The 25,049-nt window shown below is 29.9% G+C and overlaps 1 protein-coding gene across 4 annotated transcripts in view; it reads left to right on the top strand.

Annotated features, from left to right (window-relative positions):
• f (espin protein forked) overlaps positions 1 to 25,049 on the top strand; it is a 73,369-nt gene that overhangs the window by 11,489 nt on the left and 36,831 nt on the right. For 2 of the 4 annotated variants that reach the window (XM_089225615.1, XM_089225616.1), the window contains exon 3: positions 23,575 to 23,730. In XM_089225615.1, the coding sequence (XP_089081741.1) occupies positions 23,575 to 23,730 (156 nt within the window). Of the gene's footprint in view, positions 1 to 16,256; positions 16,943 to 23,574; positions 23,731 to 25,049 lie in introns of those variants that run through there. The other 2 variants (XM_089225614.1, XM_015517537.2) reach the window with 2 other exon arrangements.

The following is a 25,049-nucleotide window of genomic DNA, read 5'->3' as shown; positions in this document are numbered from 1 at the left end:
TTCTCTATATATCTCTAAACAATCTCATTGCTGAATAATTTTAAAACTCCACTTACAATCGCTTATTAATTGTTTAGGAATATTTATCATTACTTTCGGATGCATATTAATATTACCATTTCTCACTTTTTTTGTATTAAAGTGAAGGAGTGAAATGAGCATCCACTAGGTAGTAGATTCTATTTTCCATCTGGTAGTTTTACTCCTTGTGATAAAAACTTCACATAATACTTAATAATACTCACTATAATATAAACTTCTACGACAATATTGTGATAACTGATTTTTATTTTAAATTCTAATAAACCTTAAAAATGTATAATTTCATTAAGTACCTTCATGCAGTTTATTGGTACAATTTTTTTTTATAATTTTATAATATACTGGTCCAAGCTAAATAATTAAAATTAATTTTTTGTTTTACATTTTTTTTTTCATCATCCATTACACCCGACTCTATTTTAGGATTGGCCATTAGGTTCATACTTTCCTCTCAATAATAACTGAAAGGATTGCAAATGCTTAACTTATAACATGTGATATTATGACTGTAAGTACTTAATAATCATTGTAACAATGAAAATTCTGTAAAATCTATAACTATTAGTTATTTTGGTCCTAAGTCGAAATGCATAAACGTATTCCACAAATAATACGTGTACATTTACAATTTAGGTGTTATAAAAGAGTTAATTGAATTTGTTTAAATTTATTAAAAGGAAAATATATACAGTAGATATAGGTACAGGAAAAAAATTTATTATTTTAACGTCAAGAAAAACAAAAATTTATAATTATATAATTTTGTAGATATAAAAGTGTATGTTTAAGTAATCTTACCAAGGAATACTGTAACATTTTCTTTTCATATTAATAAACATGTAAAATTGTAAAGATATATATGTTAGTTTTTTCATAAAAAAATTATTCGTATAAATTTAAAACCTTGAACGATTTTACGATTGTACATATTACTTTAGGTAATACGTTAATATATCATAATGTATACTAAAATATCGCTATCACTTATTGGTCGAAATATCAAATGTCTAAATCCATTGTATAATTTTGAATCAATATTCCTGAAATATGCAAATCTTTTTTATTGAATTTAGTTAAATTTTTACACTCAGGTATTACCTGTTTCTCTGTAGCAAACTAGCAAATAACCAAACCTTTTTCCATTCATCAATATTTGCTACAATGCTGAAATCCTATCTAATTTCGGTAAACACACGTTTAACGCGAAATACGTGTATGAAAATTAAGCATTAGTTAACATAAATGTATGCAAGTATTCAACATTAAACTTGTATTATGATGTCCAAGTGACAGCATAATATTAACAACCGTTTCTCTTTTTTACATTGATTTGATAGGTACACGATTTATTCTATCATATTTTTAAAAAAACGGTGAGCTCGCACTTGCTGTAAGTATAGTAAGTGTGAGTGTACGGCCGTCTTTGAGCATTTTACTGTAACGGATATTGTGCTTAATTTAAACATAATAATCATAAAAATATTTTTGATATTAGTAATTAATTAAAACTAAGTAACTAAATAAGTTAGCATGAGGAATCTTGCTATTTATTTTCAAATTTTATGACATAGTTAACAAATTTTTATCAATATATATTATTATATTGATGATAACATTATACGTTATTAAAATATGAATAAACAACTAAATAGATTTTGTCTCAAATTCATGTTGCATAATCATTTCTGGTTTTTCCTATTTTTTTTTTCGTTTTCCTAATTATTAAGAAAGATATGAGAATCGCTAACTCAAAGTCAAAGATTAAAACATTTTTAATGTTCCAAAAGAAAGTACAAGACTAAATACCAACATAACCATTGTTCAGATCAGATTCTAAAAATATTTATGGATTTAAATTTAAAATAGGTACATCATAGGAATGATTCTGAATAATATTTTACTAAACAACTAAGCCCTTCAATGATTATAAAAGTGTATAAATAAAATAATAAATGTACAATACATATAATTTACGTGTGTAATCTTATATTTCAACTACCATCTATAATAATTCCTACACAGATATTACATTATGGAATCAAATATAATATTTGTATACTATCCGCTCGGAATTTATTATTATATTTTATAAAAAATATTATAAATATAGTTTTGTAAGAAGCAGTGGTTAAGTAAATAAACAACATAATAGGTTAAAAACCTGTGTTATTGAAACCTTAATAAACTTTTTTTTCTTTATTTATATATACACAATCTGTTCCTAAAAGGTACAATAAGAGTATTTGCTATAAGTTAAATTAGTAACATGACTTAATAAACTTAAAAAAAAAAAAACATAATTTATTGATAAAAATAAATAAAATCTTTGAAAATATTACCTTTTGTATTTGCTGTAGAAAAACTATTTATTTTCAATATACAAATTATAAAATTTAAGTTTTTAGTAAAAGAGGGTGATTTATAATTATTATACTTACAAAATATGACCTGAGCATTACATATTATATTAAACTTAGCTATATTCAAAAAATTGTTGTATTAATTATTCAATTTGTAAGTGTTAAAACATAACCACGGCGAGGTATAACTTTCTTTTTATTATAATCTCAGTTTTTACACAAATATGCATATTACCATTTACCCGTATAAACGTACTAAAATGTTTAATTAAAATCTTAGAATTCCGGACGGTTGCAACAATTTTATTATGATTATAGTAATATACCCTATTAGTAAGCAGACGCTTTGAAGGTTATCATTACTATCAATTATCCCATTAGATACATTAGACAGTGGGAAAGTCGGTGGGGTGAAGCTGATGACCCCGAGGCAAATGCACCAGGACCGCTTTCTTTCAGGCCAACTGATGACACGAATTTCACTCGGGGACTCTTGACAGTCAATGTTTCATATGAAGTCACATGATAAAATGTCAACAGCTTTCTATGAGGAATATATGTAATTTATTTACTGGGAAGCAAAGAGGAACTTATGATTAAATTAATTACTTTTATTTATTTTTCTTTTATGCAGTATTCGTGATAATTACATATCATATCGAAAGGAAATCATCTGCTAGTTCATATTAAATATCACCTCGCATTTATTTACGGTCTCCTAAAATTTTTCTTAACAGTATAAAATACAAAATGAATGATATTTTTTTTGTTGCCATAAACATTATTTGTACTGATAACAACCTCCCCCCTTCCGAACTATTCAAATCACGATATTTTTTTATTATAGTTTCACATACGATGCGATGTATTCAAATTTACAAAAATAAATATAATAGCTGTATGCGAATATCAAATATATCATATATATAAAATTATTTGTAAATCATAATTATAAATTATATATCTCATATTAGTATGTATTTATACATAACTTGAAAAATACAAATAAAGTAGTTTTAGAAAAAATAAATAACTTTTAACATACCTAGGTATATATCCTATATATTATTTTAAAATGGTTAACTCTAAGTAATAATTGCATACATAACCTCTAAAATAATACTGTGAGAAGATTTGACTTGGGTAATTTCAAATACATTATTATGTATTAATAATTCAATTGGATAAACATAAAATTCTAATTTTATTATTTTCCAATAATTCAATGTAATAAAGTATAAAGTGTGAACGAGAGAAACATTGGAAAGTCTACTTTAACAGGAAATGATGTGTGACATGAGCCGACGAAATCACATAAAAATCCCGGATTTGCAATAAATCAATGGCCAATGCAATTCTGTCGAACAAAACAAATTGAATTGATCATTGTTCAAATCGTATATCATTAACCTCAAAGACCCGTTTTTATTGTATTTTCCTAAACCAATCGATTAATGTTTACAGTCTGTTGTTCTATATCATAGATATTAGATAGTCGTAAATAATCAACATAATAATCTGAGGTGAAACTCGCATAATCCAATCAAAGGGACTCAAAGGACAAAGGTATCATATTATATACACAGGTTTTTAAATTTTTTATAATGACTTCATAAGACAATTTAATTTTTTATTTGTATAACTCAAATATCATATGATAAAGATTTACAAAAATGGTTTTATTGGTAAAAAAAGTTGCGAAGTCTTTTACATTTTAATCGATGCGCAATATTATATAAACTAATTACTTCACTAAGAACATTTTTTCGTACATATTTCTTACATGAAAATAACTGTTAGTTATTAGCATTAATGATAGGTTTTAATGAAATATTTTTTGTATCTCATCCATTTGGGTTTAAATTTTTACCTACCGTACCAGTTAAATTGAATGTGTATTATCCAATCATATAGATTTGGTAAAAATAATATAAGTATGATAATTATTGTAAGAAAAATAAAAAATATAATCAAAGTTAAAAAATGTATTAATGCAAAAATCGTAATGTAGTACCTATATAGGTAAGTAGGTACTAGTAAACTCATCAATTTCTTGTCATGATTTCACTATACTACGACTATAATATAGTACATACACTTACAGTCAAGTTTAATGATCTATAACGCACACAGAAGACTGGTTTTCGTTTATAATCAGATAATAAACATCATAATCCGTAGTTTGTATTTATACCGAATGATTCAGATGATTTCTAAAAAAACATTCACCTGAATACCCTTAGTTACATACTATTTAATTAATGAACATTTATATGACGTTATAAATTATAATAAAAGTGTAAGAGTTTGACAATCTGTAAAAATATAGATTAAGCATATTGAAGATAATTCGTGTTAGGGTAAATCAAAAATATCATTGGGCTTATTCTATTATGATCTCTATTGATTTAGATATAATAATCAATCAATAAAAAACATCGTGGTTTTTAATTGAGACGGTTGAGTTCAATTAACAAAAGCCGATCATGTATAATATAGTATAAAGTGGTATATATCAGTAAAACAAAAACAAGAAATATATGAACGTCTAATTAAAAAATTCGAAATAACCCGCCGACCTTCTAGTGTAATAATAGTATTATAATAATATTATTATGCATCATAATATCCACACAACACTGGACGAGTTGTAAACTATATTATTATGTTGGTTCGATATTTACCCAAGATGTGGGTCGAAGAAATCGAATCTCTAGTAAACCGGAATATGGGAAAAGACGCTGGAAGGTAAAAAAAAAAAAAAATAAAAACACATCTGCTGGAAGAAATTGAAACTGGTAATTGGAATGCTAACCAGAAGGTTCCTGACAGTTTATGGCCGTTGCAAAGTATAGCGTATAATATATTATATATATCACACACATCGAGTAATTTATCGACCTACTTCTTCGCGTTATCAGAATTTCATAGAGATTTTCATGAAAAACAGCAGATTCAACACATACATAGTACAGACTATACGAAATACGTTATAATTCATAATATATCCTATACAACATAAATATATCTTGCGATTCAAGCAATATTATTATTTAGGTACTCGTAATTCGTATTCGTACACGATAACATACTATACAAGTGTAGTAGCTATGACGAAGACGAGTTGCACTGCAGCTCAGAATCTATTATTTTTAATCACATTTTTACTGTGCGTCTCACTCTGCTATTTCTTTCTCGAGGGTAAACACGTACGCGGAGTACGTTTCTTAAGTTTCTTTAATTTCTTTGCTAGCAAATGGTATGAGACATGTGTAGTGTTCATGCTAATTATTGCCGTTTAGGTCCCGTGACCATGTGATGCATATTGTGTGTGTTACGCGATATGCACAGCTGTTAGGTCGGTTCCGCGCGATGGCCAAACGCCCAGAAACGCACCCCAGAACTCAACAAGTTGGTTTCGCCTATCTATGTATCTTATACGAATGCTAAAATAATGAATTCGACGTACAGGAGACGAACGCAAAAACAAAAAATCTAATCGTAAAAATGAGAGGAACGAAACCGCCATCGCCTTTTGTCGGCGGTAGATAAATGAGATTCAAACTCGCCAGACGATTATTATACGCTGTCGGTTTCGTGTATAGGTACGTATCGTATCGTATATTATAAGGTCAACCGCGCGTGCACACTGCTGCACAGACGGCGGCGTTCGCGGTTATTTTTCTTAATCTTTTACTCGATTTGTTGCCCCGGAGCCGCGAGTTCAGCTGCGTGGCGTTTCACTTTTTCGGTTACGTCCGTGACTCAGAGCTGAACAACAATAATAATATACTGACGCAGCCGTAAAACATATGTATACGCGCGCGTTATAATATTGGTTTTCGTTTTCGGTCTGGACCATAACCTCGATGCTGCCGCCCGTCGTGTCTTCGTCCGTGCTCGCTAAAACATAATATAATAATACAGTGAGCGGCACATAGGTACTTTTACGACCGCAAGTCGAACATTATTGTCAAAGGCGATAGACACCGATGAACATCTCGTATATTATACTGTATAGCACTAGGAGACTGTTACCATTAAAACCACAGACTACATTATGAAATGTTCATATTTATAATCTGTGCTGCGACTAAACTATATTATATGCTTATATGTTATATGGATTGGAAAATAATGCCGAAAGTAAACAACGCCTAACCACACAGACGCCGCCGCTGTATTTTATTTATTTTACTAATCGAAAAACATCTAACGGTCCATTGCGAACGGTACGCGATTTCTTATTCGATTTATATATTTTTGTAACTGGTATTCAGACAGCAGCATAATTTTATGAGTTTGCTCATGTTTTGTCGTCCGCAGAAATTTGTGTATAGCTGATCAACGAAAACGATTTGTTAAATAAATAAATAAACAAATAGTTGACTGCCATAGCGTGGCAACTGTCAATAATATTTGTACTTTATTTGATATAGCTCGGAGAGCCCATCAACTCTACAAATAGAATACCTATAGGGCTACAGGTAGTCAAATATTGTATTATTATACCACGAGTTTGTTCAAATAGTCAATTTATTAATTTATTCAGAAGCGTGAATTTGTGTATTTATATTTTATTCTTTGATCTGTATTTCTTAATAAATGCGTGCGACAGTTCCGTTCTGGTCAAATTACGGCGCCCTGACTTTGTTAGTACCTAGCACATAAGTTACCGATTTTATTTATTATCTATAATATTACACCGTAACGGACAGTCATAAATATTGTTATTGTCGAGCCGCAAAGACTGAGATTTTTGTTATAATACATTATTACCTAAATAACATCAGTAACACATATTATAATATGTATGTAATATACCAAAATACCAATTTTTCCGTTTCTAATATACAACGAGCGCGGCGTACAAACACTTAAACACCCACATGTCTACGTCATGCGCATGTACATCATAGAGACATATGTGTGTGTACTAATGTGTCACTCGTAACTATAGTCATTATATTAGCCTTGCCATCTCGATGCTGACACTACCGCACTGATTAGCGATAGGCCTACCGTTGCGAGACGTAGTCGTGTTCTTACTTATACGAAATTGGTGTTGGTGATCGGGATGTATTGTTATGCTATCGCTTGCCTTATTAAATTATTTGTTATTATTAATCTACCGTTGCACTATCGACAATCATAGGCGCAACTAGACCTCCAAAACGTGGGGTGCTATACTATTAAAAACATAAAATTGATGTTATTTCATTATAGTTATAATAGTTAGATCTAAAATATCAAAGGGTACTAAATTAGAACTTGGGCGTGCTAAAGACCCTTTTGCACCTCCCTAGTTGTGCCAATGTCGACAATGCGTCCATGCCGTGAACGTAATCTTGACGACCGCGTATTATCCGGGGGAGTCGAAAACAAAACAGAATCGCGATATAACAATCATTTTTGATTTTCAATAAATTGCAGTTCGTATCAGACGAGTCGACGGTTTATTATTGCTAATGTTCTTGTACCATGGACCACATAATTTGAATATAACGTCTACGATTATCTATAAAAAAAAATAGTGTCATATCCGCATGATGTGCTGATGTTATTTTTCCCTATTTATCAATAATATTCTATTCTATTGTTATAAATACATCTACGTAATAAACTAATAATAATTAAGAGGACACTACACCCGCATGTATTGTCGTCGTCTTACTAGTGTAACATAGCAAATTGTATTCTCAGCAGATCACGTTTTGCTTCGCTGGATTAAAAATCAGGGTGAATTAACCTCTTATAAAATTATAGGTAACATTATTATCTACAAGTACAGCTTCTCATAGGCTTTATTTTATATTTTAATTTTAATGTGAGTTATGATTATATAAAAATATACAAACAATCTACAATTTTAATTATTAAACATTTTTATTACTTTTAATTTTATAATAGGTTAATTCACTTTAAATTTTAAACGTGATTCACTGAGCGTGAAATTTTCTATGTTACGCACTTATAAGACGGAGACTACACATGCGGATGTAGCGTCCTCTTAATATTTAATCTTTGTAACCAATTGTTGGTAATAAGGTCGGTAGCTGTAACCTGTGCAAATATTTGAAATAAAAAAGTTATCAAATAATTGATGTTTATGCGTGACAAATTAAATCAGTTCACGTTTTAGATTCTGAGTGGAGCGAGGAATGTATTGGTTTTACAATGATGTTTATTTCTTTTTCTTTTTCTTTTTTATTTTGTAAACACTTTTTCTCTCTCTAAACTTGCTCAAAATTATCAAGTATACCATCTTTTCTAAAAGTTTATGTTCTTCGGCTGGTACTTTAGAGAAGTCATTTTTCGATTTTCGGAACGGTACTCGAAATAAAAGCGGTTAAAGGAGAACAAAGTACGATTTCACGATTTCACGATTTTATAATATTAAATAATTACGGACGACGTTTTCTACCAGAAATATTGCTTCAAAATAAAAATGACAAGCGATCTTTGTTGTTGTATTTTGGATTTTGTTCCTTATGGTTTAAAGTTCGGAAAATTCTAACCATTTTGGAGCTATTTATAGCTTATGTTGTAACTCTGTTAAAAACATTCGTAAAAACTTGAAATTTGGGTTGTTTACTTATATTATCCTTACCTAGATATGGTAAAATTTTTAAACGACTTCTGAGCTTTTTCTTTTTTTTTTCATTTTTATGATATTTCCTAAAGTAACAATATGATTTTTATAAATGTAGTATATCTAATACATTAATATTATATAATAGTTTTATTGATATTACTACTTATTAGTTATTATTATGTGGTAGCAGACGTATACATCTTTCGGTAGTCAAGATCTGTATAATAATAAAACCTACAGTATAATACTTTTGACAGCACGATTATCCACAAATGTCAAACCAATAAATATGAGTACAAAATTATTATTATATTTAAACGTGGTGAATGGCGATCAAACGCGATGAATGTTGGCAAAACATTGGCAAGCACTATGGCAATATCTTGACATTAAAAATGTAGATATTATTATGTTACATATTATATTATGTTATTCATTCTACTAGAAATTATTTACCAACTCTCAAGTCACTTATAAATGTATTTATAGACATTAGGTTTCTAGTAGAAACTGACAACAACTGTCAGTTGTGAATTGAATTTAACTAGCTGTATTACCCATCGATGCCGGGTTAAAATTAAAATGATAAGATTATTGAATAATTATAATATTATGCATATAAATAAATATTTGGCTTTGAGTGGCACGATCGTACGCTCAAATACGCGAACGCTTCGAGTGTACCTATGTACCGGCCGGTGTTGATAGCACCCGGGTTTTTATCAACAAATCCTTCTCACGCGTGTCACTAACATTACGCGTTCTAAACAAACCGTTTTCCCCTATAAAAAACTAATGGCCATACTTGCCGGGCTCATGATCAATAAAAAAAAAATAAATAATAAATAAATAGAATGTAGTGATTTTAAATTTAAATTATCAATATTATGGTTATTATTATTATGTATGTTTTTTTTATGTTTGTGTTATCGTCGTTCGTACGTCGTGCAGATCACGACGACAACAACAACCTATTAGCTATTATTATAATATTTTGTTTACGTTATTGGCATGCGTCGACCAACAATATGGGCCGACCACGACAAAAACGGAGACAGTTTTTAATTACTTTAATATCTTGTAATTGTAATAGCAGTCTCATCCATCACCATCCGCGTTTGACGAGTGCAGTATGTTATAAAATATAGACATAATTATATTCAAATGCTGTCATTGTTTATTTTTATAAATTTCCAATTATTTATCATAAAGTTAACAACTCAATCGAATATCTCAATGTTTTTATTGCGTACCAAATATTACATACGCCACCGAACGAAATAAACAATTTCCATCGCCTACTTTTATTGGAAATTAATTCATATTCTGTTTTATATAAAAACTAAATTTAATAATAATATTAATACATTATTGTATAACAATTTCATTGTAAGAGTCACTGTTAAAACACTGTTCAGCATTTTCTGTTGTCAGTGCTGTACGGTGTGTCGATGTACGTCTGTACACGAAATAACGAATGGTAAATAGTATTTTTATTAGAAAATGCCTACGACGATAACGCAGCAGTAGACGTAAAACAAATGCGTGCACAAATGTACATTGCACATCTGCACAATTCCACAATGTAAATGTTAAAATGTATACGCCAGGCAGTAACGCACGTCCTATGCAAAAAAAACGGCAAACTTTATACTTCTAATAACTATTTAAATAATTTTTTTTTCAACCTTTTTTTTCTTTTGATAACTCATCTGCATACTGAGCACTTGCGCTAGAAACAGAAATCATGAAAATCGGTCCAATAGAACTTCTGATATAACTGTCATAAGAAATCGCTTCACGTTATAATAACATAATAAAAATAAAGATAAAGATGATCGTAATTTATTTATTATTCACAGAATACAGCGATTGTGTTTTTTGTTTTGTTGTTAACCGGCAGCGGTTCCCCTGATAACATTCGTGCGCACTATGTCAATGACCGATAGGGACATAGTGCAATATTATTATGATTTATGCCAACAACCCCACAGCAAAACTGCCCTGGCACCAACACCATATAATAAAATATATGACATCGTAAATCATTTACCACGTAACAAGCACCGATCAGCGGCTGTATAGATCTATGTGAATTGGTAGCACAGTGCAGTAATTAATAATTAATATGTATAAGGTCAGGAGCATTTAAGCGTTTAAATACCGCTAAACCAAATTAAATTTTGTCACCTTTTAGATTTAAATACTACGTCAAACATTTTTAAACGTTTTGCTTTGCGTGTACTCTCGTAATCCAATAAAAACGGGAACTTTGGTATTTTGGTATATTATATGGTATGCGATGTTACTGATGTTTAAGTAACAATAAGAATCTCAGTCCTTGCGACTCGACAATAACAATATTAATAACTGTAGGCAACGGAATAATATTATAGATAATAAATAAATAAAATCGATAACATGGTGCTAGGTACTGACAAAGTCAGCACGCCGTCGTTTGACTAGAATGGAACTGTCACATGCATTCGTCACAAGATACAGAATAAAGAATAAAATATAAATACACAATTTTACGCTTCTGAATAAATTAATAAACTGATTCTTTGAAAAAACTCATGGTATAATAATACAATATTTGACATCCTAGCTATTAAATTTGTAGTGTAGATGAGCTTTAAATATATCAAATAAAGGACAAATATTATTGATGATTACAGTTGCTACGCTATGGCACTCAAGTATTTGTTTGTTTATTTATTACATAATTCATTATGACAGAATATTACCATATCATATAGTATATAGTCATATTTACAATCTAACAATAAGAATAATTAATATAATTATCATATTGTTATACATATCAAAAATTTAAAAATATTAAAAATATTACAAATAATTAATAATTATTATGATTTAATATTTATTGTGAGTGTATAGTGTGTTACTTAGTTGAGGACAAAACATATAATTTGGTGATCGAGCGTCGTTCGTTGTAGTTTAGGTACAATAATATTATAATTTATAAAACAAATCACGCATTGATAATATTAATTTATTAAATATTTAGTTATAAAACATTAATTATAATTTATATATTTATTATTGGGCATAGATACCGGATGAAATACTTCATTGGGAGTATATGAAGCAATGCATAATGCACAATTGTATACAAAATAAATACATACTCGCATTTTAAACTTTAATGTATTCGTTAAAATATTTAACAACAGCAATAATAATAATTATTATTATTATATATTCACCTAATATTTCTTTGCTAAATCAATTGAATAACTAATAAAAATGAAATAATTACACGTATACTTATTCACGAGTAAAGTAGTTGTAAATGTATTTCAATGTTAAACTACAGTAGTTCTTTTGGAGTTATTAGTATACGTATTTTTTTCTAGTTTGAATATTAATTCATCTAAGTTTCGGTAGGTCATCCTGAAATAATTATTATTGAATCTGCTCACATATTCTAAGAGAAAATATAACTTTTAAAGTCCTTTGGTGGTCCCCTTTGACAATTGGCTAAACATAGGGTGAAAAGATGAACCGATAATATTTCAACTTACTTATTTTAAGTATAAATATGTACCTACTAATAATTTTAACTAAACAACGGTATTATACTTTACAAGATAACTTTTTTTTGTAATTTATTATTAAATTTTAAACGACAATTGTTTACTGAACTGAAAATATAACAAAAATTACAATATTCAAGCACTTGTAACGCCGCGTATGTGAATAGAAAAATATAGAGTTGTACCTATATTTGAACTTTCATATACCACATGCAGATGGATTATTCTACTTGATTATCAATACGTCTCATATCTGCCTATATCAATTTCACATTAGTCGTAGGTAGATGATCAGTTTTTTTCTATGGACCTACGTTCCTTTTTTCTTATTTAGATTTGCAAACTCATCTGACGTCTATTATAGGTATAATACACATTTAGCGATTAACGTATTTAACTATGTCTAAATTCTATAATGCTGTAAGTCTGATATTTTTGTGCCAGCTATGTATACAATTAGGTACCAAACTACTAGAGCTTGATAAAACAAGATGGTTCTCATAAAAGTATTATCCTAACAATGGCGATATTGTTTATGTTTCAATAAGCACATCAATTATCAACACAATAATTTTTATAATTTAGGTATTGTATATAGTTATCTATAGGCTCAAAAAAGTGTATGGATACCAAATGGCAAATTCAATAGTTTCTTATATGATTGGTAATAAAATTTTATCAAATATGAGCATCTATTATTGGATAGATTAATATGATCAAATCAATCCTCATACCATTGTATATGGTATAATTTGCATTGTTATTTGTTATTGTCCCGATAAGTATACATACGTCATATACATATGTTATGTTTTGATCAAGGTAAAAAGAAATTCTGTTCATACTTCATAATATAATATTGTACACTAAACAAAAATGATATTATTTTTTTCTCCTGCAAAATTGATTAAAGAAGCCAATACAATACCAGTGTAATATTAAATCTGATCTATATTGTAGATACCTAGGTATATGTTGGTATTATAGTGTTGTTATAACTTATAGTATATTATTATTATTATATTATGTAGATTTAGACAGTTCAATACTGCACTAGCGGCGTTTACATATTATACTATCTCTAAAATATAGTAGGTACCTATCATCATTTCTAGACGGCTATATGTGATTACAAGAATTTACGTGCATTAGTTCAGAAGTAAACGTGCACTAGACGTAGTAGAAGTATAATAATATTATAATCTCATATGGTATTCGTATAATATACGATATACGTTCACTTTTCTCATTATTTACCTTCGGGATTTCATATAAGCTCACCAAACACATTATATTCGGACGCGGGCGAAAGTGAATCCTGCAAACATCAATAATAACAATAATATAATAACAGTATAACACGTCGATTATGATTTATGATGATAATGTATTTAACAATGGCATGTATGATCTATGTGTACAATATGATACAGAAGTGACCGAAAAAACCAAATACCGTCAAACTTGTGCATCGAGTGCAAATCATGAGTTCGTAAATAATATTAGACAGTAGATAGGTACACCGCGAAAAATTCTCATTATGTTATCAGAGTATGACCACAAAAGGAAGCTAATGCGCTATACATTATTTGGCCAATAGACGAAAAGAAAACGTATCTACCCATAAATATTATATACATATTATATTTTATACACACACGCGAGATTTACTACAAAGTATTCAAGACGTCTGATATTAATATTCTTAGTGATGGCAATATAGCGATGATGATAACTTCTTTATGCCGCCGTAGTGCCACACTATTGTAACCATATTAAGTATTATATTATAGGCAACCTAGTACCTAAGTGAATTATCGTGTATATAATGCATTTACCATTTTTAACGCACTGCCGCGTATCAAATATCGCAGAACGATTATTAGACCAACCACCAACATAGTAACACGCCGCGTGTAAGTTTAATAATGTGTAATGCAGCCGTGCTGTAGTGACATTTATATCTAGAAATTAGAAGTATAGTATTAAACGATATAAAATTATTAATTTAACGGTGCTATGTCCCAATATTTTATTTTAACCAATTTTGTTAAAATTGCAATATTGAATATGTCTGATATATTATTATAATCAAATAATACAGCTCTGATATAGTAATATCAGAAATACTTGATAGATATGTATTGTTAATGATTTAATATTTTAAGAAGCGAATTTTTCAAACGATTAACCGCTTCAACCTTTTTACACCTGGTTAAATCGCATTAGTGTCATTAAATAGGGTACAAAATCAAATTCAAAATATGTTTTACTCAAATATTAATTTAAGCTTTACCCAAATATGTGAATTTGTATTATGTATTTACAACGTATTTATTATTTATTTCTTATAGCATTTTCTTATAATTATATTGATTTACAGTCATATATACGTTTAAGGTAAAATGTTAGTTTTCAATCATAAAATGTATAACTTAAATCTATGATGTCAACCTGTGATTTATTAAGCCGTTTCTAATATATTATCACCATTTACTTGTAGTTTATAAATATATATTGTTTTGACAGTGAAGAATACATTTTTTAGTACAACATTAACAATACTACAATAATAATGTATCACAGACATTCAAAACTATCTTTTTTTTGTTCGATAACTCGTTTCTTAAGAAAAAATAACAATCCACATCTGTTTTCACTGGGGCAATATTTTTGATGCGAGACATCTGTATATGGATGAATAGGTATAATTATTAGTTTTGAGTTTTGACAGCTCGTAAAACAGGGGTAATGTAGAGGATGATCTACATCTACGTTATCCTGTTTGTCTTACTATGGATTTAATATTTTTAATGTACCTACTTTTCACCAGGCGTGATAGTTATTGGTGTTGTTTTTATTTCGTTTATTGATTTAAAATATTGAACTTTTTTCGTGTATTGTTTTTCAACACATGGCGTCGAAAGGAAAATACTAGCATATATTTTGTTTGATATATCTAATGCATTATTACAATGAATCAAATATTTTACGCAATGCCTATAATATTATTATTATTTATGTTTGCAATGGTCGCGACAACGAGCATAATTAATATTGTTATTATTATACTTCATAAAACTGGTGACATTGACGCGGTTCAAAAACAATTGTTTTCTGTATATAATGCGTGGCATTGACTGGTATAAAATACATTCTTGTTCGCGCGTTTACATAGGTACATGATACATCACATAAGTGACTATAATACTAGCGATTGAATGATTCATCAACATCGTCATCGTCGCATATTCTATTATTATACCCTTAGTCCTGATACTGATGTTGATACTGACTATATCAACGCTTTAATAACTTGGATGCGAGATGCCTTACTGTATACCACGACCACGGTTAGTAGTCGATATAGACGGAGAAAAGAATAAAAAAATCCCGTGACAAAGCACGGGGTACGAAAATATGCTGTGACGACGCCATACCTGCCTATACTCGCAGTGATGCTAGTACACAAAACGATAAATTATAATATAAAAATATGTGCCGTACAATCATGGACGCGTTGCCCCGGTAGTGTACACAATGAACGCAAATGAGACACGCACGACGGTTACGCTATATACGGCACGCAGTATTGTTCGGGCTTCCGGTGACCCTGCATTTGCCGGACACTGGTAGCGGCGGGAGGTTAGGTGTACGCATATACAGTCAAGTTCGACACCGGGATCGAGTCGGGCTGTTTCCAGTCGTGCGCAGGTCGTCATGTTGGACAGCGTCCGGTGTCTGATGTCCGTGGTGATGGCTTCGCCGTCGGAACGGCCGGTCATCGCCGCCGGCGGCGAGCGGCGAGGGCCGAGTAGTCTGCGGCGGCAATACGGTTCCAAGCGTAAGGTACGCGTGCACAGGATCAGCTCCAGGTACCCGACCGTCAAAGTCCGGACCCGAATGGATTCGTACGGCACTGGAGTGAAGGCGCCGGCGACCACAGCGGCGGAGGAGACCATCGCCAACTCGAATGCCGCCGACGGCGAACTTTGTGTAGTCGAAGACGGCTTTTACGGCGATGGATCTGGCGACACGCTGCACACTACTACCGGAGGATCGTCGTCGTCGTCGTCAACTTCAGACACGGCGGCCGGCTGCTCGTCAGTCTCGGACACGGACTTTTACTACGAGGACCGGACTGAAGGTGCCGGGATGCACATGACCGTGATCGAACTAAGGGCTGAACACGTCGACCAGACTGAGACTATTCAAGAAGAGTTCCAAGACAGCTTGAATCCCATCTACGACAAAAACGAAGACGACGACGACCAACGTCGCCGCGAGCAACAGTCTCGTCACATACGCCGTCGGACCTTCGAAGTCGTCACGAAACACCGGCACGTGCTTTCTGAATCGTGTCGCGTAAAAGTGGAAAACCTGAGGTACGCCAGAGCGCACAGATTATATACCTATAAATTATAATATTGTGCGATATGCTTGTAGAATCAGTGGCGCGATTATCGCTTATCAGGAGTGTATAGGGTGTGCGATTCACGGAGGGCCACGATCCTCGATATCTCTTATAGTCTTATAATATAACCTTTAGTAAGAGCTAAATTGGATACAAACCAAATGGTTAATGATCTTGCTGACGTAAAAACAAGAAGAGTTAATTTGTGTTAGATTTTATAGAAAAATTAATCTAGCCAATAATTATCAACTATGGCATGTGAGAAAACAATAATTCTAATTTTAATTAGACATATCGACTGTTTTTCATTTTTATTTGCATGTAAGGGCCCCATTCTGGTTATTTTCACATGGGCCCCTTATTATCAAGTTACGCCACTGTGTAGAATATAGTGCATACTATGAAATAGTTTTATAAAAACGCATTTTTTGTATCTATGTGATATACATAAGGATTTAACTTCGGAACGATAGACATCTACCATTATCCTTTCAGCGATGATCACACTAAACATCAGAACGCGTTAAGCATTTGCATAATATTTTTATTGATATTTTGATATATTATGTCTTAGTATTTACAATAGTTAATCCAAAACAATTTCTAATTACAAATACTGGATGTATATGAATTAAATATTATTCCTTTGTATAATAGATGAAATTGTGTTAATATTTAAAAAATAATTATTATAGGAGTGCTTACTCTGTATTCAAGTACCTACATCAAATGTTATAAACAGTGTTTTAGTTTTTCACGGTTTAAAAGATTCAATACCCTTAATCTTCATGTTTGGATTCGACATTGATTGTATTGTTATTTTCACTTATATCAATATCAACCAATGTCATATCATAATTTTCCGACATCCGGCTATATACTATAGGAGACCACCTATGTATTTTATATTGATAGATTTTCGTTTCCGTAATGACCTTCTTTTCATAGTATTCTGTATTCACGTTATATCAATTTGCGTTTTTGTCGTGTAAATCATACCATAAATCGATTTACCTATAATTTAATTGCACCGTTCTAACGGGAATGTTCCCCGCGCCCGCCAATTACAATAACATTAAAACGTTTTACGACATTAGAAATTACAACCCAACGAAAGTGGATTTGTAACTTTCCACTCTTTCTGTGTAAAACAGCTGACCACAAATACTAGTTTTTATACTTATATCTTACTATAGCTATATATAATAATATTTCGTTTGGACATTGGACTTCACTCGTTCATATTTTATTAGCTTATTAAGTACCTACCTAACTATAGTATAAATACTACAACTATAACTACTGTAGGTATCAACACACATCACCAGACGGATTTAAAATGAATAAAACATGAGAAAATTTAGTGGTAGGTATATTTTTAGTCGCCTAAATATAATTCAATTTTTATGAAAACGCGTAAGGCGTAACACAAGAATCGTTCTTCTCAACCATAATACCACGTTTTAGTCGAGACAAAATAATCCAAAAAGTTTTAATGCAGTGATATTTTGTATTTTTGTTAGCCTCGGTGGTGAGAATTTTGGAGTTTCTATGTATAAAAACTGTGTTCAGCTATCTATACTCTATAGTCAAAACTTCAATTTCAAACAATGTTGCAGTAGTTAAAGTGTATACAATTTCGCTTTCTGCAGACTGCAGTTAGCCACGAACGGCTCTTGTTCTTTGTACGCTCACGATTCCTGTTTTTATATTCTGTACCTCAGCATATTACATTAATTTAATGTTCGTACGTTCAACTGTAAATTAGTCAATAACAATAAAATATTATAATATAATAAAATTAAATAACTTATTTAAATTTTATATTTATATGTTTTTATTTTATTTAATAATAATGTCTTATATTTGAAATATTGACCGAAGTTTTTAGAGACACTCCGGCGCCCTTTTATTTTCCTTCCATACTTGTAAATGTCAACATATTAGTATCGAGAAACACGATCGCAGCACTCTAGACATGGTGTTTTTCCGTTATTTATAGTGTTTCTGCATAATAACGAAATTATTTTAAAAAGATTTTCCAATGGAATACAATATTATAAACGCAAATATCAAAATTTTACTTTCCATGATAAACTACTAGCAACTAGAGAAATTGCATTCCTGTAATACCTCATCTCTCTAAAAGCATTAAGAACTTGGTCACTTTGTGGTGTATCAGTTTGTAGCCATACGTTAAATTATCTTACACCATATCGAAAAACCACCAAATGCCTTAACGTTAAAACACGGGGCGCACTGATGTAGATAAATTTCTTGTAATGACATATTTATATTTAAGTTAAATTTTTAAATTATTAAGATCGAACATTATTTTGAGGATAAATTAAAATATGCCAAATATGTACTCAGCATATATCATCAAGAAAAATTCGGCTTAAACGCAGTGAACCTTACTCAGTAGTCATTATGGCACTACTCATCCTGCGGAGGTACGCGCAATTTTACATAAATATCGTCAATGACAATATTATTACTATCGTGTTACACGGGAATAAAAGATTTATATAAAACAACAGTACGTCTAATAATGTTTCCACTCGCACATGCTTGCCAACGTTTGTGCTCTGTTTGGCAAAAACAGTTAAGTCGTTACTAATCATGATAATATATGTATTTTATGTTATTATCATCATCATCATAATTTTCATTATTATAACTTGCTATATGGTATATGTATATTATATATATTATAATAAATGAGTATACTTCACCTGCCGGAACAAATAAACCACTGGTTCGGTCATGGTTTGTGCGCACTGACGGATCACGCTTCCTAAGCATTTGACCCCGGTGCGACAAACACCAAAAGTTTAATTTTATTTTATACACCATAGTATTATTATGGAATTTTGACCGTCGCTACTGACGCCACTGCAGACTTCACTTCCACTGCGCCGTGCCGTTCACCACGCGTAATGCCATTAACCGGCGCGCATTTTATATTGCCGTATTCGTCGAACACCAGGAGAACGCAAACTGAATTTCCAAATATAAATTTTGTAAATATTAACATTGATAAATATTGAAATTTACAAAATATAAAAAAAAAAAATGTGACACAGTTGCGTGAATTTTTTCGATTTGCTGTTACTACTTTTCTGGATGTCCAACGAAGTTGATTGTGTCATATATCATTAAATCAACCACTACGTTATATATATATATATATATATATATATATATATATACAATAAGATTGAGTTACTGCTGTCTTTGTTAGTAACACAGAAAAACAGTAGGTAATACCAAACTGAAAATAATAATTCATTACATTGAGTTACGTCCCTCTTTGTTGAGGATGACGATAAACACACCAGCAAAACAGTGTATCAGTGTATGACTGGCAAAACATGAATAATAATAATTTAAACGCCAAAAATGGAAAACATTTGAAATCGCTAATATTTAAAAAGTAAACAACTGTAATTAAAGTGTTCTTTATTTTTTTGTTTTTCAAATTCATCTAATCATATAAAATTATAACGCATATCTGATAGAATGAAAATAAAAATAAAAATGAATTGTTTATTAGTTAGTACATAGTTACATATACCTATAAAGCATCTATAAATAAAGCGTGTTAATCAAACTAAATTACACAGAATAACTAATTGAAATGTTAGCCTTATTTTTTTTTATGTAAGCATTCAACCGTTTACCTATATTGTGTTGATAATATATTATGTAGTATATATAATGATATTATATATAGGGGCTAATATAATTCAACCTGAATGAAAGTGTGTTATCATACATTATTATTATAAGTTTTTTTTATATAGGTACATACACTATAAGTATGTTAGTACTCATATTATAGTATCTGAATATATATCAAATTATTTGTTAATATTACATGAGAATTATTGTTAAAGTTATAGTGGTTTACCTACTTGGATATTATTATTATTATTTTAATATTTCTAATGTCTGGTATGAAAATTCACACATATTTACATGTGAAAATTGTAAATAATTTTGTATTATAGCATTATGAACACTCTCGATAAGCTTTCATCAACTTTTGTACCACTATTTAAAATTGTTTTACAATAATGTATAATAACTTTTGTTAATAAAAATACATACACATTTGCAGGTTATAACATTTGAAAAAGTAAAATGTTCAAACGATACTATAAAAAAATCTAGTTAAAAAAAGAAACATAACTTATTCGGAATTCGATAGTTTTTATCTCTCTTTGAGTAGCAATGCCTGTGGTTGAACTACAATGGTTGAACATCATATTTTCTGTATTATTTGGAAGATGTTAACTGATAGTTAAAGGCCGTGACAACCTTCTATGATTAACTTTGTTATCATGATGACATTTGATCCATCACATTTGATATCATGGATTTTATAGTTTCCTACTGTTTTAAAAGTTACTGTTATATGCAATTTATGTTTATTTAATTTGGTTAACATTTTTGTCTTTCAAATATTTTTTTGGTGTGAATTTACCTCTTTAAATTAAAATAATAATTTTTAACAATATATAATAAATTATAATTATTTAATAAAGTATACATCATGATACAAATGTGTAACTAAATGATACAAATAAGTAATAACTAACACATATTAAGGTAAACGTTTAAAATATTAACGACATAATATAATAATTACAGCCTTGAAATGGTAACTAAACCGACATAACTATAAAGTGATTACGGATTCCAAGGGTTACCATTTACTATAAATCAACTAGGAAAGTTGTTCTTAAATTAATTTGTGATTTTATCTATAAAAAAATAATAAACAATCTAAAATAACTACTTCGTGTTTTAAAAGAAACTAACTACCTACATACCAGGATTTCTTGATAAAAAAAATTTAATTAGTTCACTAACTAAAATTTTTTAGTACTCTAGTGTATACCTAAAAAACTATTATATTGATGAAATATATTTATTAAATTATTTTAAGTGATAAACAACAAATATGCTTTTTTTTAAATAAACTATTTGTTATTTCATGGCACAATTAAATGATGTAGTATAATATTTAATAAATTAATATGTTAAAGGTAATGCATATTACATGTTTATTTTTGGAAATTGTTGGTACGTCGTAATTTATTTGTGTAACAAATAAATGTCACTCAGTTCAAATTAACTAAAATTCTTTGAATCTAGTATTTGAGTTACTGGCTTGGAATTAAGCCTTATATAACTTTGACTTCCTACTTAATATTATATCCAATTTCCTTTCCGTAAAATGATTTGAATGAATTATCTTATTTTGAACATAGGCATTGACTGTTTATTGGGTATTTTGTTTCCCTTTTAGATATATAACAAAATCAATATTTACATTTTTGAAACAAACATATAAGATTTTAAAACATTAATTGGTGTACTTCATAGAAAAAATATGAAAAATAAAAAAAGTCGCTCTAGTATTATTAATAAAGATTGAATTCAGCCAAACACATAATTGTCGACTGTTTATTGTGCAACCAAGAACGAGTTAAACACAGGATAACCTGCACTCCGCACTCGGTCCCAATCCTAAAAATAACTCAGATTTATTGGATTTTATAAAACACTCCAAATTGTACAATCGTATATATATAAAAAATGTACATCCCATTTTATTTATAACTCATCTTATTAAATATCATTGTAAACACTTATTCATGCATATCTTTTAACTTTCTGTAACTAATGGTCTTTGCTGTCAATGCTTTTTTGTGATCAATAAAAAAAAAAGATTGAATTAAAATTAAATTCAATGATAAATATTAGTTACATATAATAGCTTTAAATTAATCTATATATTTAGAAAATCATAGTAATTAGTAGGTAAATAATAATATAAAATGTAGTAGCTACCAAATAGTTAAAAGCTACTACTGGTAATATTTTTTTGAATTAGAACACAATAAATAAACTCGACATTTTTTTTAAGTATTCTATATCACCATCAAAATTTTAACTTAAAATGTTAACGTAAAATAAGTAATCTATTTTTGAGTGTGTTGTCTTATCAATTAAAATATATCTTATATGATTTTTTTAAAATCATTTTGCTATATAGAATAATATAATTTTATTATACTAGGTAGTGACTACACATAATATTATGTGGGATATATAACTCATATTAAATAAATGGTATGAATATTATTGATAAATAAATCTGCTTACATTGCACATATCATGTTGAAAGTGAATAATATGATAAGTAATATAAACAAGAATTGATTGTTAAACATTCTTGTTCAGTGTACATAGTTAATGTAAAAGACATAAATATACAATCATAAATAATAATACAGGTAGGTATATCCAATAGTAATAATTATTATTTGTATTGTTGTTGTTTGTAATAAAAACACATCGTGTATGACTGGCCAATCCAAAAATCTTTGTTTTCTCTATGGTTGATTGCTTAATTGTTACGAGTATGACGTGATTAACTTTCATTAGTCAGTATAATAATAAAAACAATAATTAACTTTGATTATTCAATAATTATGTTTACCTACTGCTGTCAGCTGCGTAATGCGAACGTTTTAAATGCATAATATTACATATGTATTATTATTTTAAATCTTTCTCTCTCTTGTTCAGATATGGTCGAGTGAACGTGGTCAGGTGGCTGTTGTGGGAAGCAGACATGCCGGTGCTGGAAAGGTCCAACAACGGTGCTCTGGCACTGCACTACGCGTCGGCCAGGGGATGTCTGGACTGCGTGAAGCTCCTTTGCAAATCGGCCGGTGAAATATGGTGAGTTTAGTGAATTCAATACAATAACAAGTCAATAACACTTAATAGTAAAAAAAAAAAATAATGATATTCCTCAAAAGCAGAGTTAAAATTAATAACTATATACACTCAGGATCACTGAGCAGTGATATCCGAAAACTTTAAATGTATTATTGTAGTAATTAGTCAATAGCCATAATGATATAAAATTATTTAACTAATAATAAATTCTAATAATTATATATTCAGAAATCATCGTGTCTAGAAAAAAGCAGTTCTTTTATACACTGCAGTCACCGTTGACGATTTACTTTATGCTTGCATGATGGTTATATCTAGTATCTACACATCATACATTAGAGTTAAAAAATTATTGTGTACATACGTATTATACTACTTCATAAATTATAAATTGATTTTTGAAACTATACTAATACTTAAGTACTTAATCAATAATAATGTTATAATAAAATGCTGCGTTAAATATTTCTACTGCAATAGTGCAGTATCTGAAGTAGTAATACTGATTGTATTTATATGTACTCAATCCGTTTACATAAAATAAACGTTAACGTCCTAAATAAATGATAAACCGAATAGATATACATTACCGTAGACGATGCGCATGGGAGCGGGGTGGGCCAGGTGAACCAGGTGGGCCATCAACCATTCTGTGAGCTGTTCTGTACTTGTTATACATATTCCTAAACTTTAATGATAACACAAAAAATTACAATTTTCAATGATAATAATTAGTTATGATTGCATTATATTACATTACGTATATACATTTAATACTAGTTATACATCTGTAAATAAGATTTACACCTAGTTATGTACCTACCTACATTTACTCTACGCTGAATTTTGTTCTAAACCTAGCAGCAGTATCGTCTTAGTTGCGTTGGCCTTTAAGAATCGATTAATTACCATATTATTGATGCTTGGTTATATGACGTTATGATATTATTAAATATATCCGATGCTGTTTATAGTGAAAAGTGAAAGCGTCTGCTGTCGTTGTCGTGATAATATTTTCGTCTTATCCTATTGCTACGTCGTAGTTGCAACTTCCTTCCCGATACGCATAATTGATTTTTATTTTTCGATTTTTATGTAATCGATTTACACTCGGAGATAATTTCTACGAACACGTTTGAGTAAAAGATGATACTTCCACCACTGTTCTTCACTTTCGGATATCCATTTATTTCGTCTTTAACCACGGCCACGCGTAATAACCCCCCCACACAAATCGTATAATCACATTCCGAGAAAATCATTTATGTCCGAGAGCATATAATTATTCTAAGGATCATTATTGTCAATTTTCAAGTGCC

Source organism: Diuraphis noxia, unplaced genomic scaffold, assembly GCF_037042655.1.
Source record: "Diuraphis noxia isolate RWA-SAM2 unplaced genomic scaffold, SU_Dnox_SAM2 contig0004, whole genome shotgun sequence".
Taxonomy (NCBI): Eukaryota; Metazoa; Arthropoda; class Insecta; order Hemiptera; family Aphididae; genus Diuraphis; species Diuraphis noxia.
The sequence above is the reverse complement of the archived record's forward strand: the minus strand, read 5'-3'. Positions and strand labels throughout refer to the sequence as shown.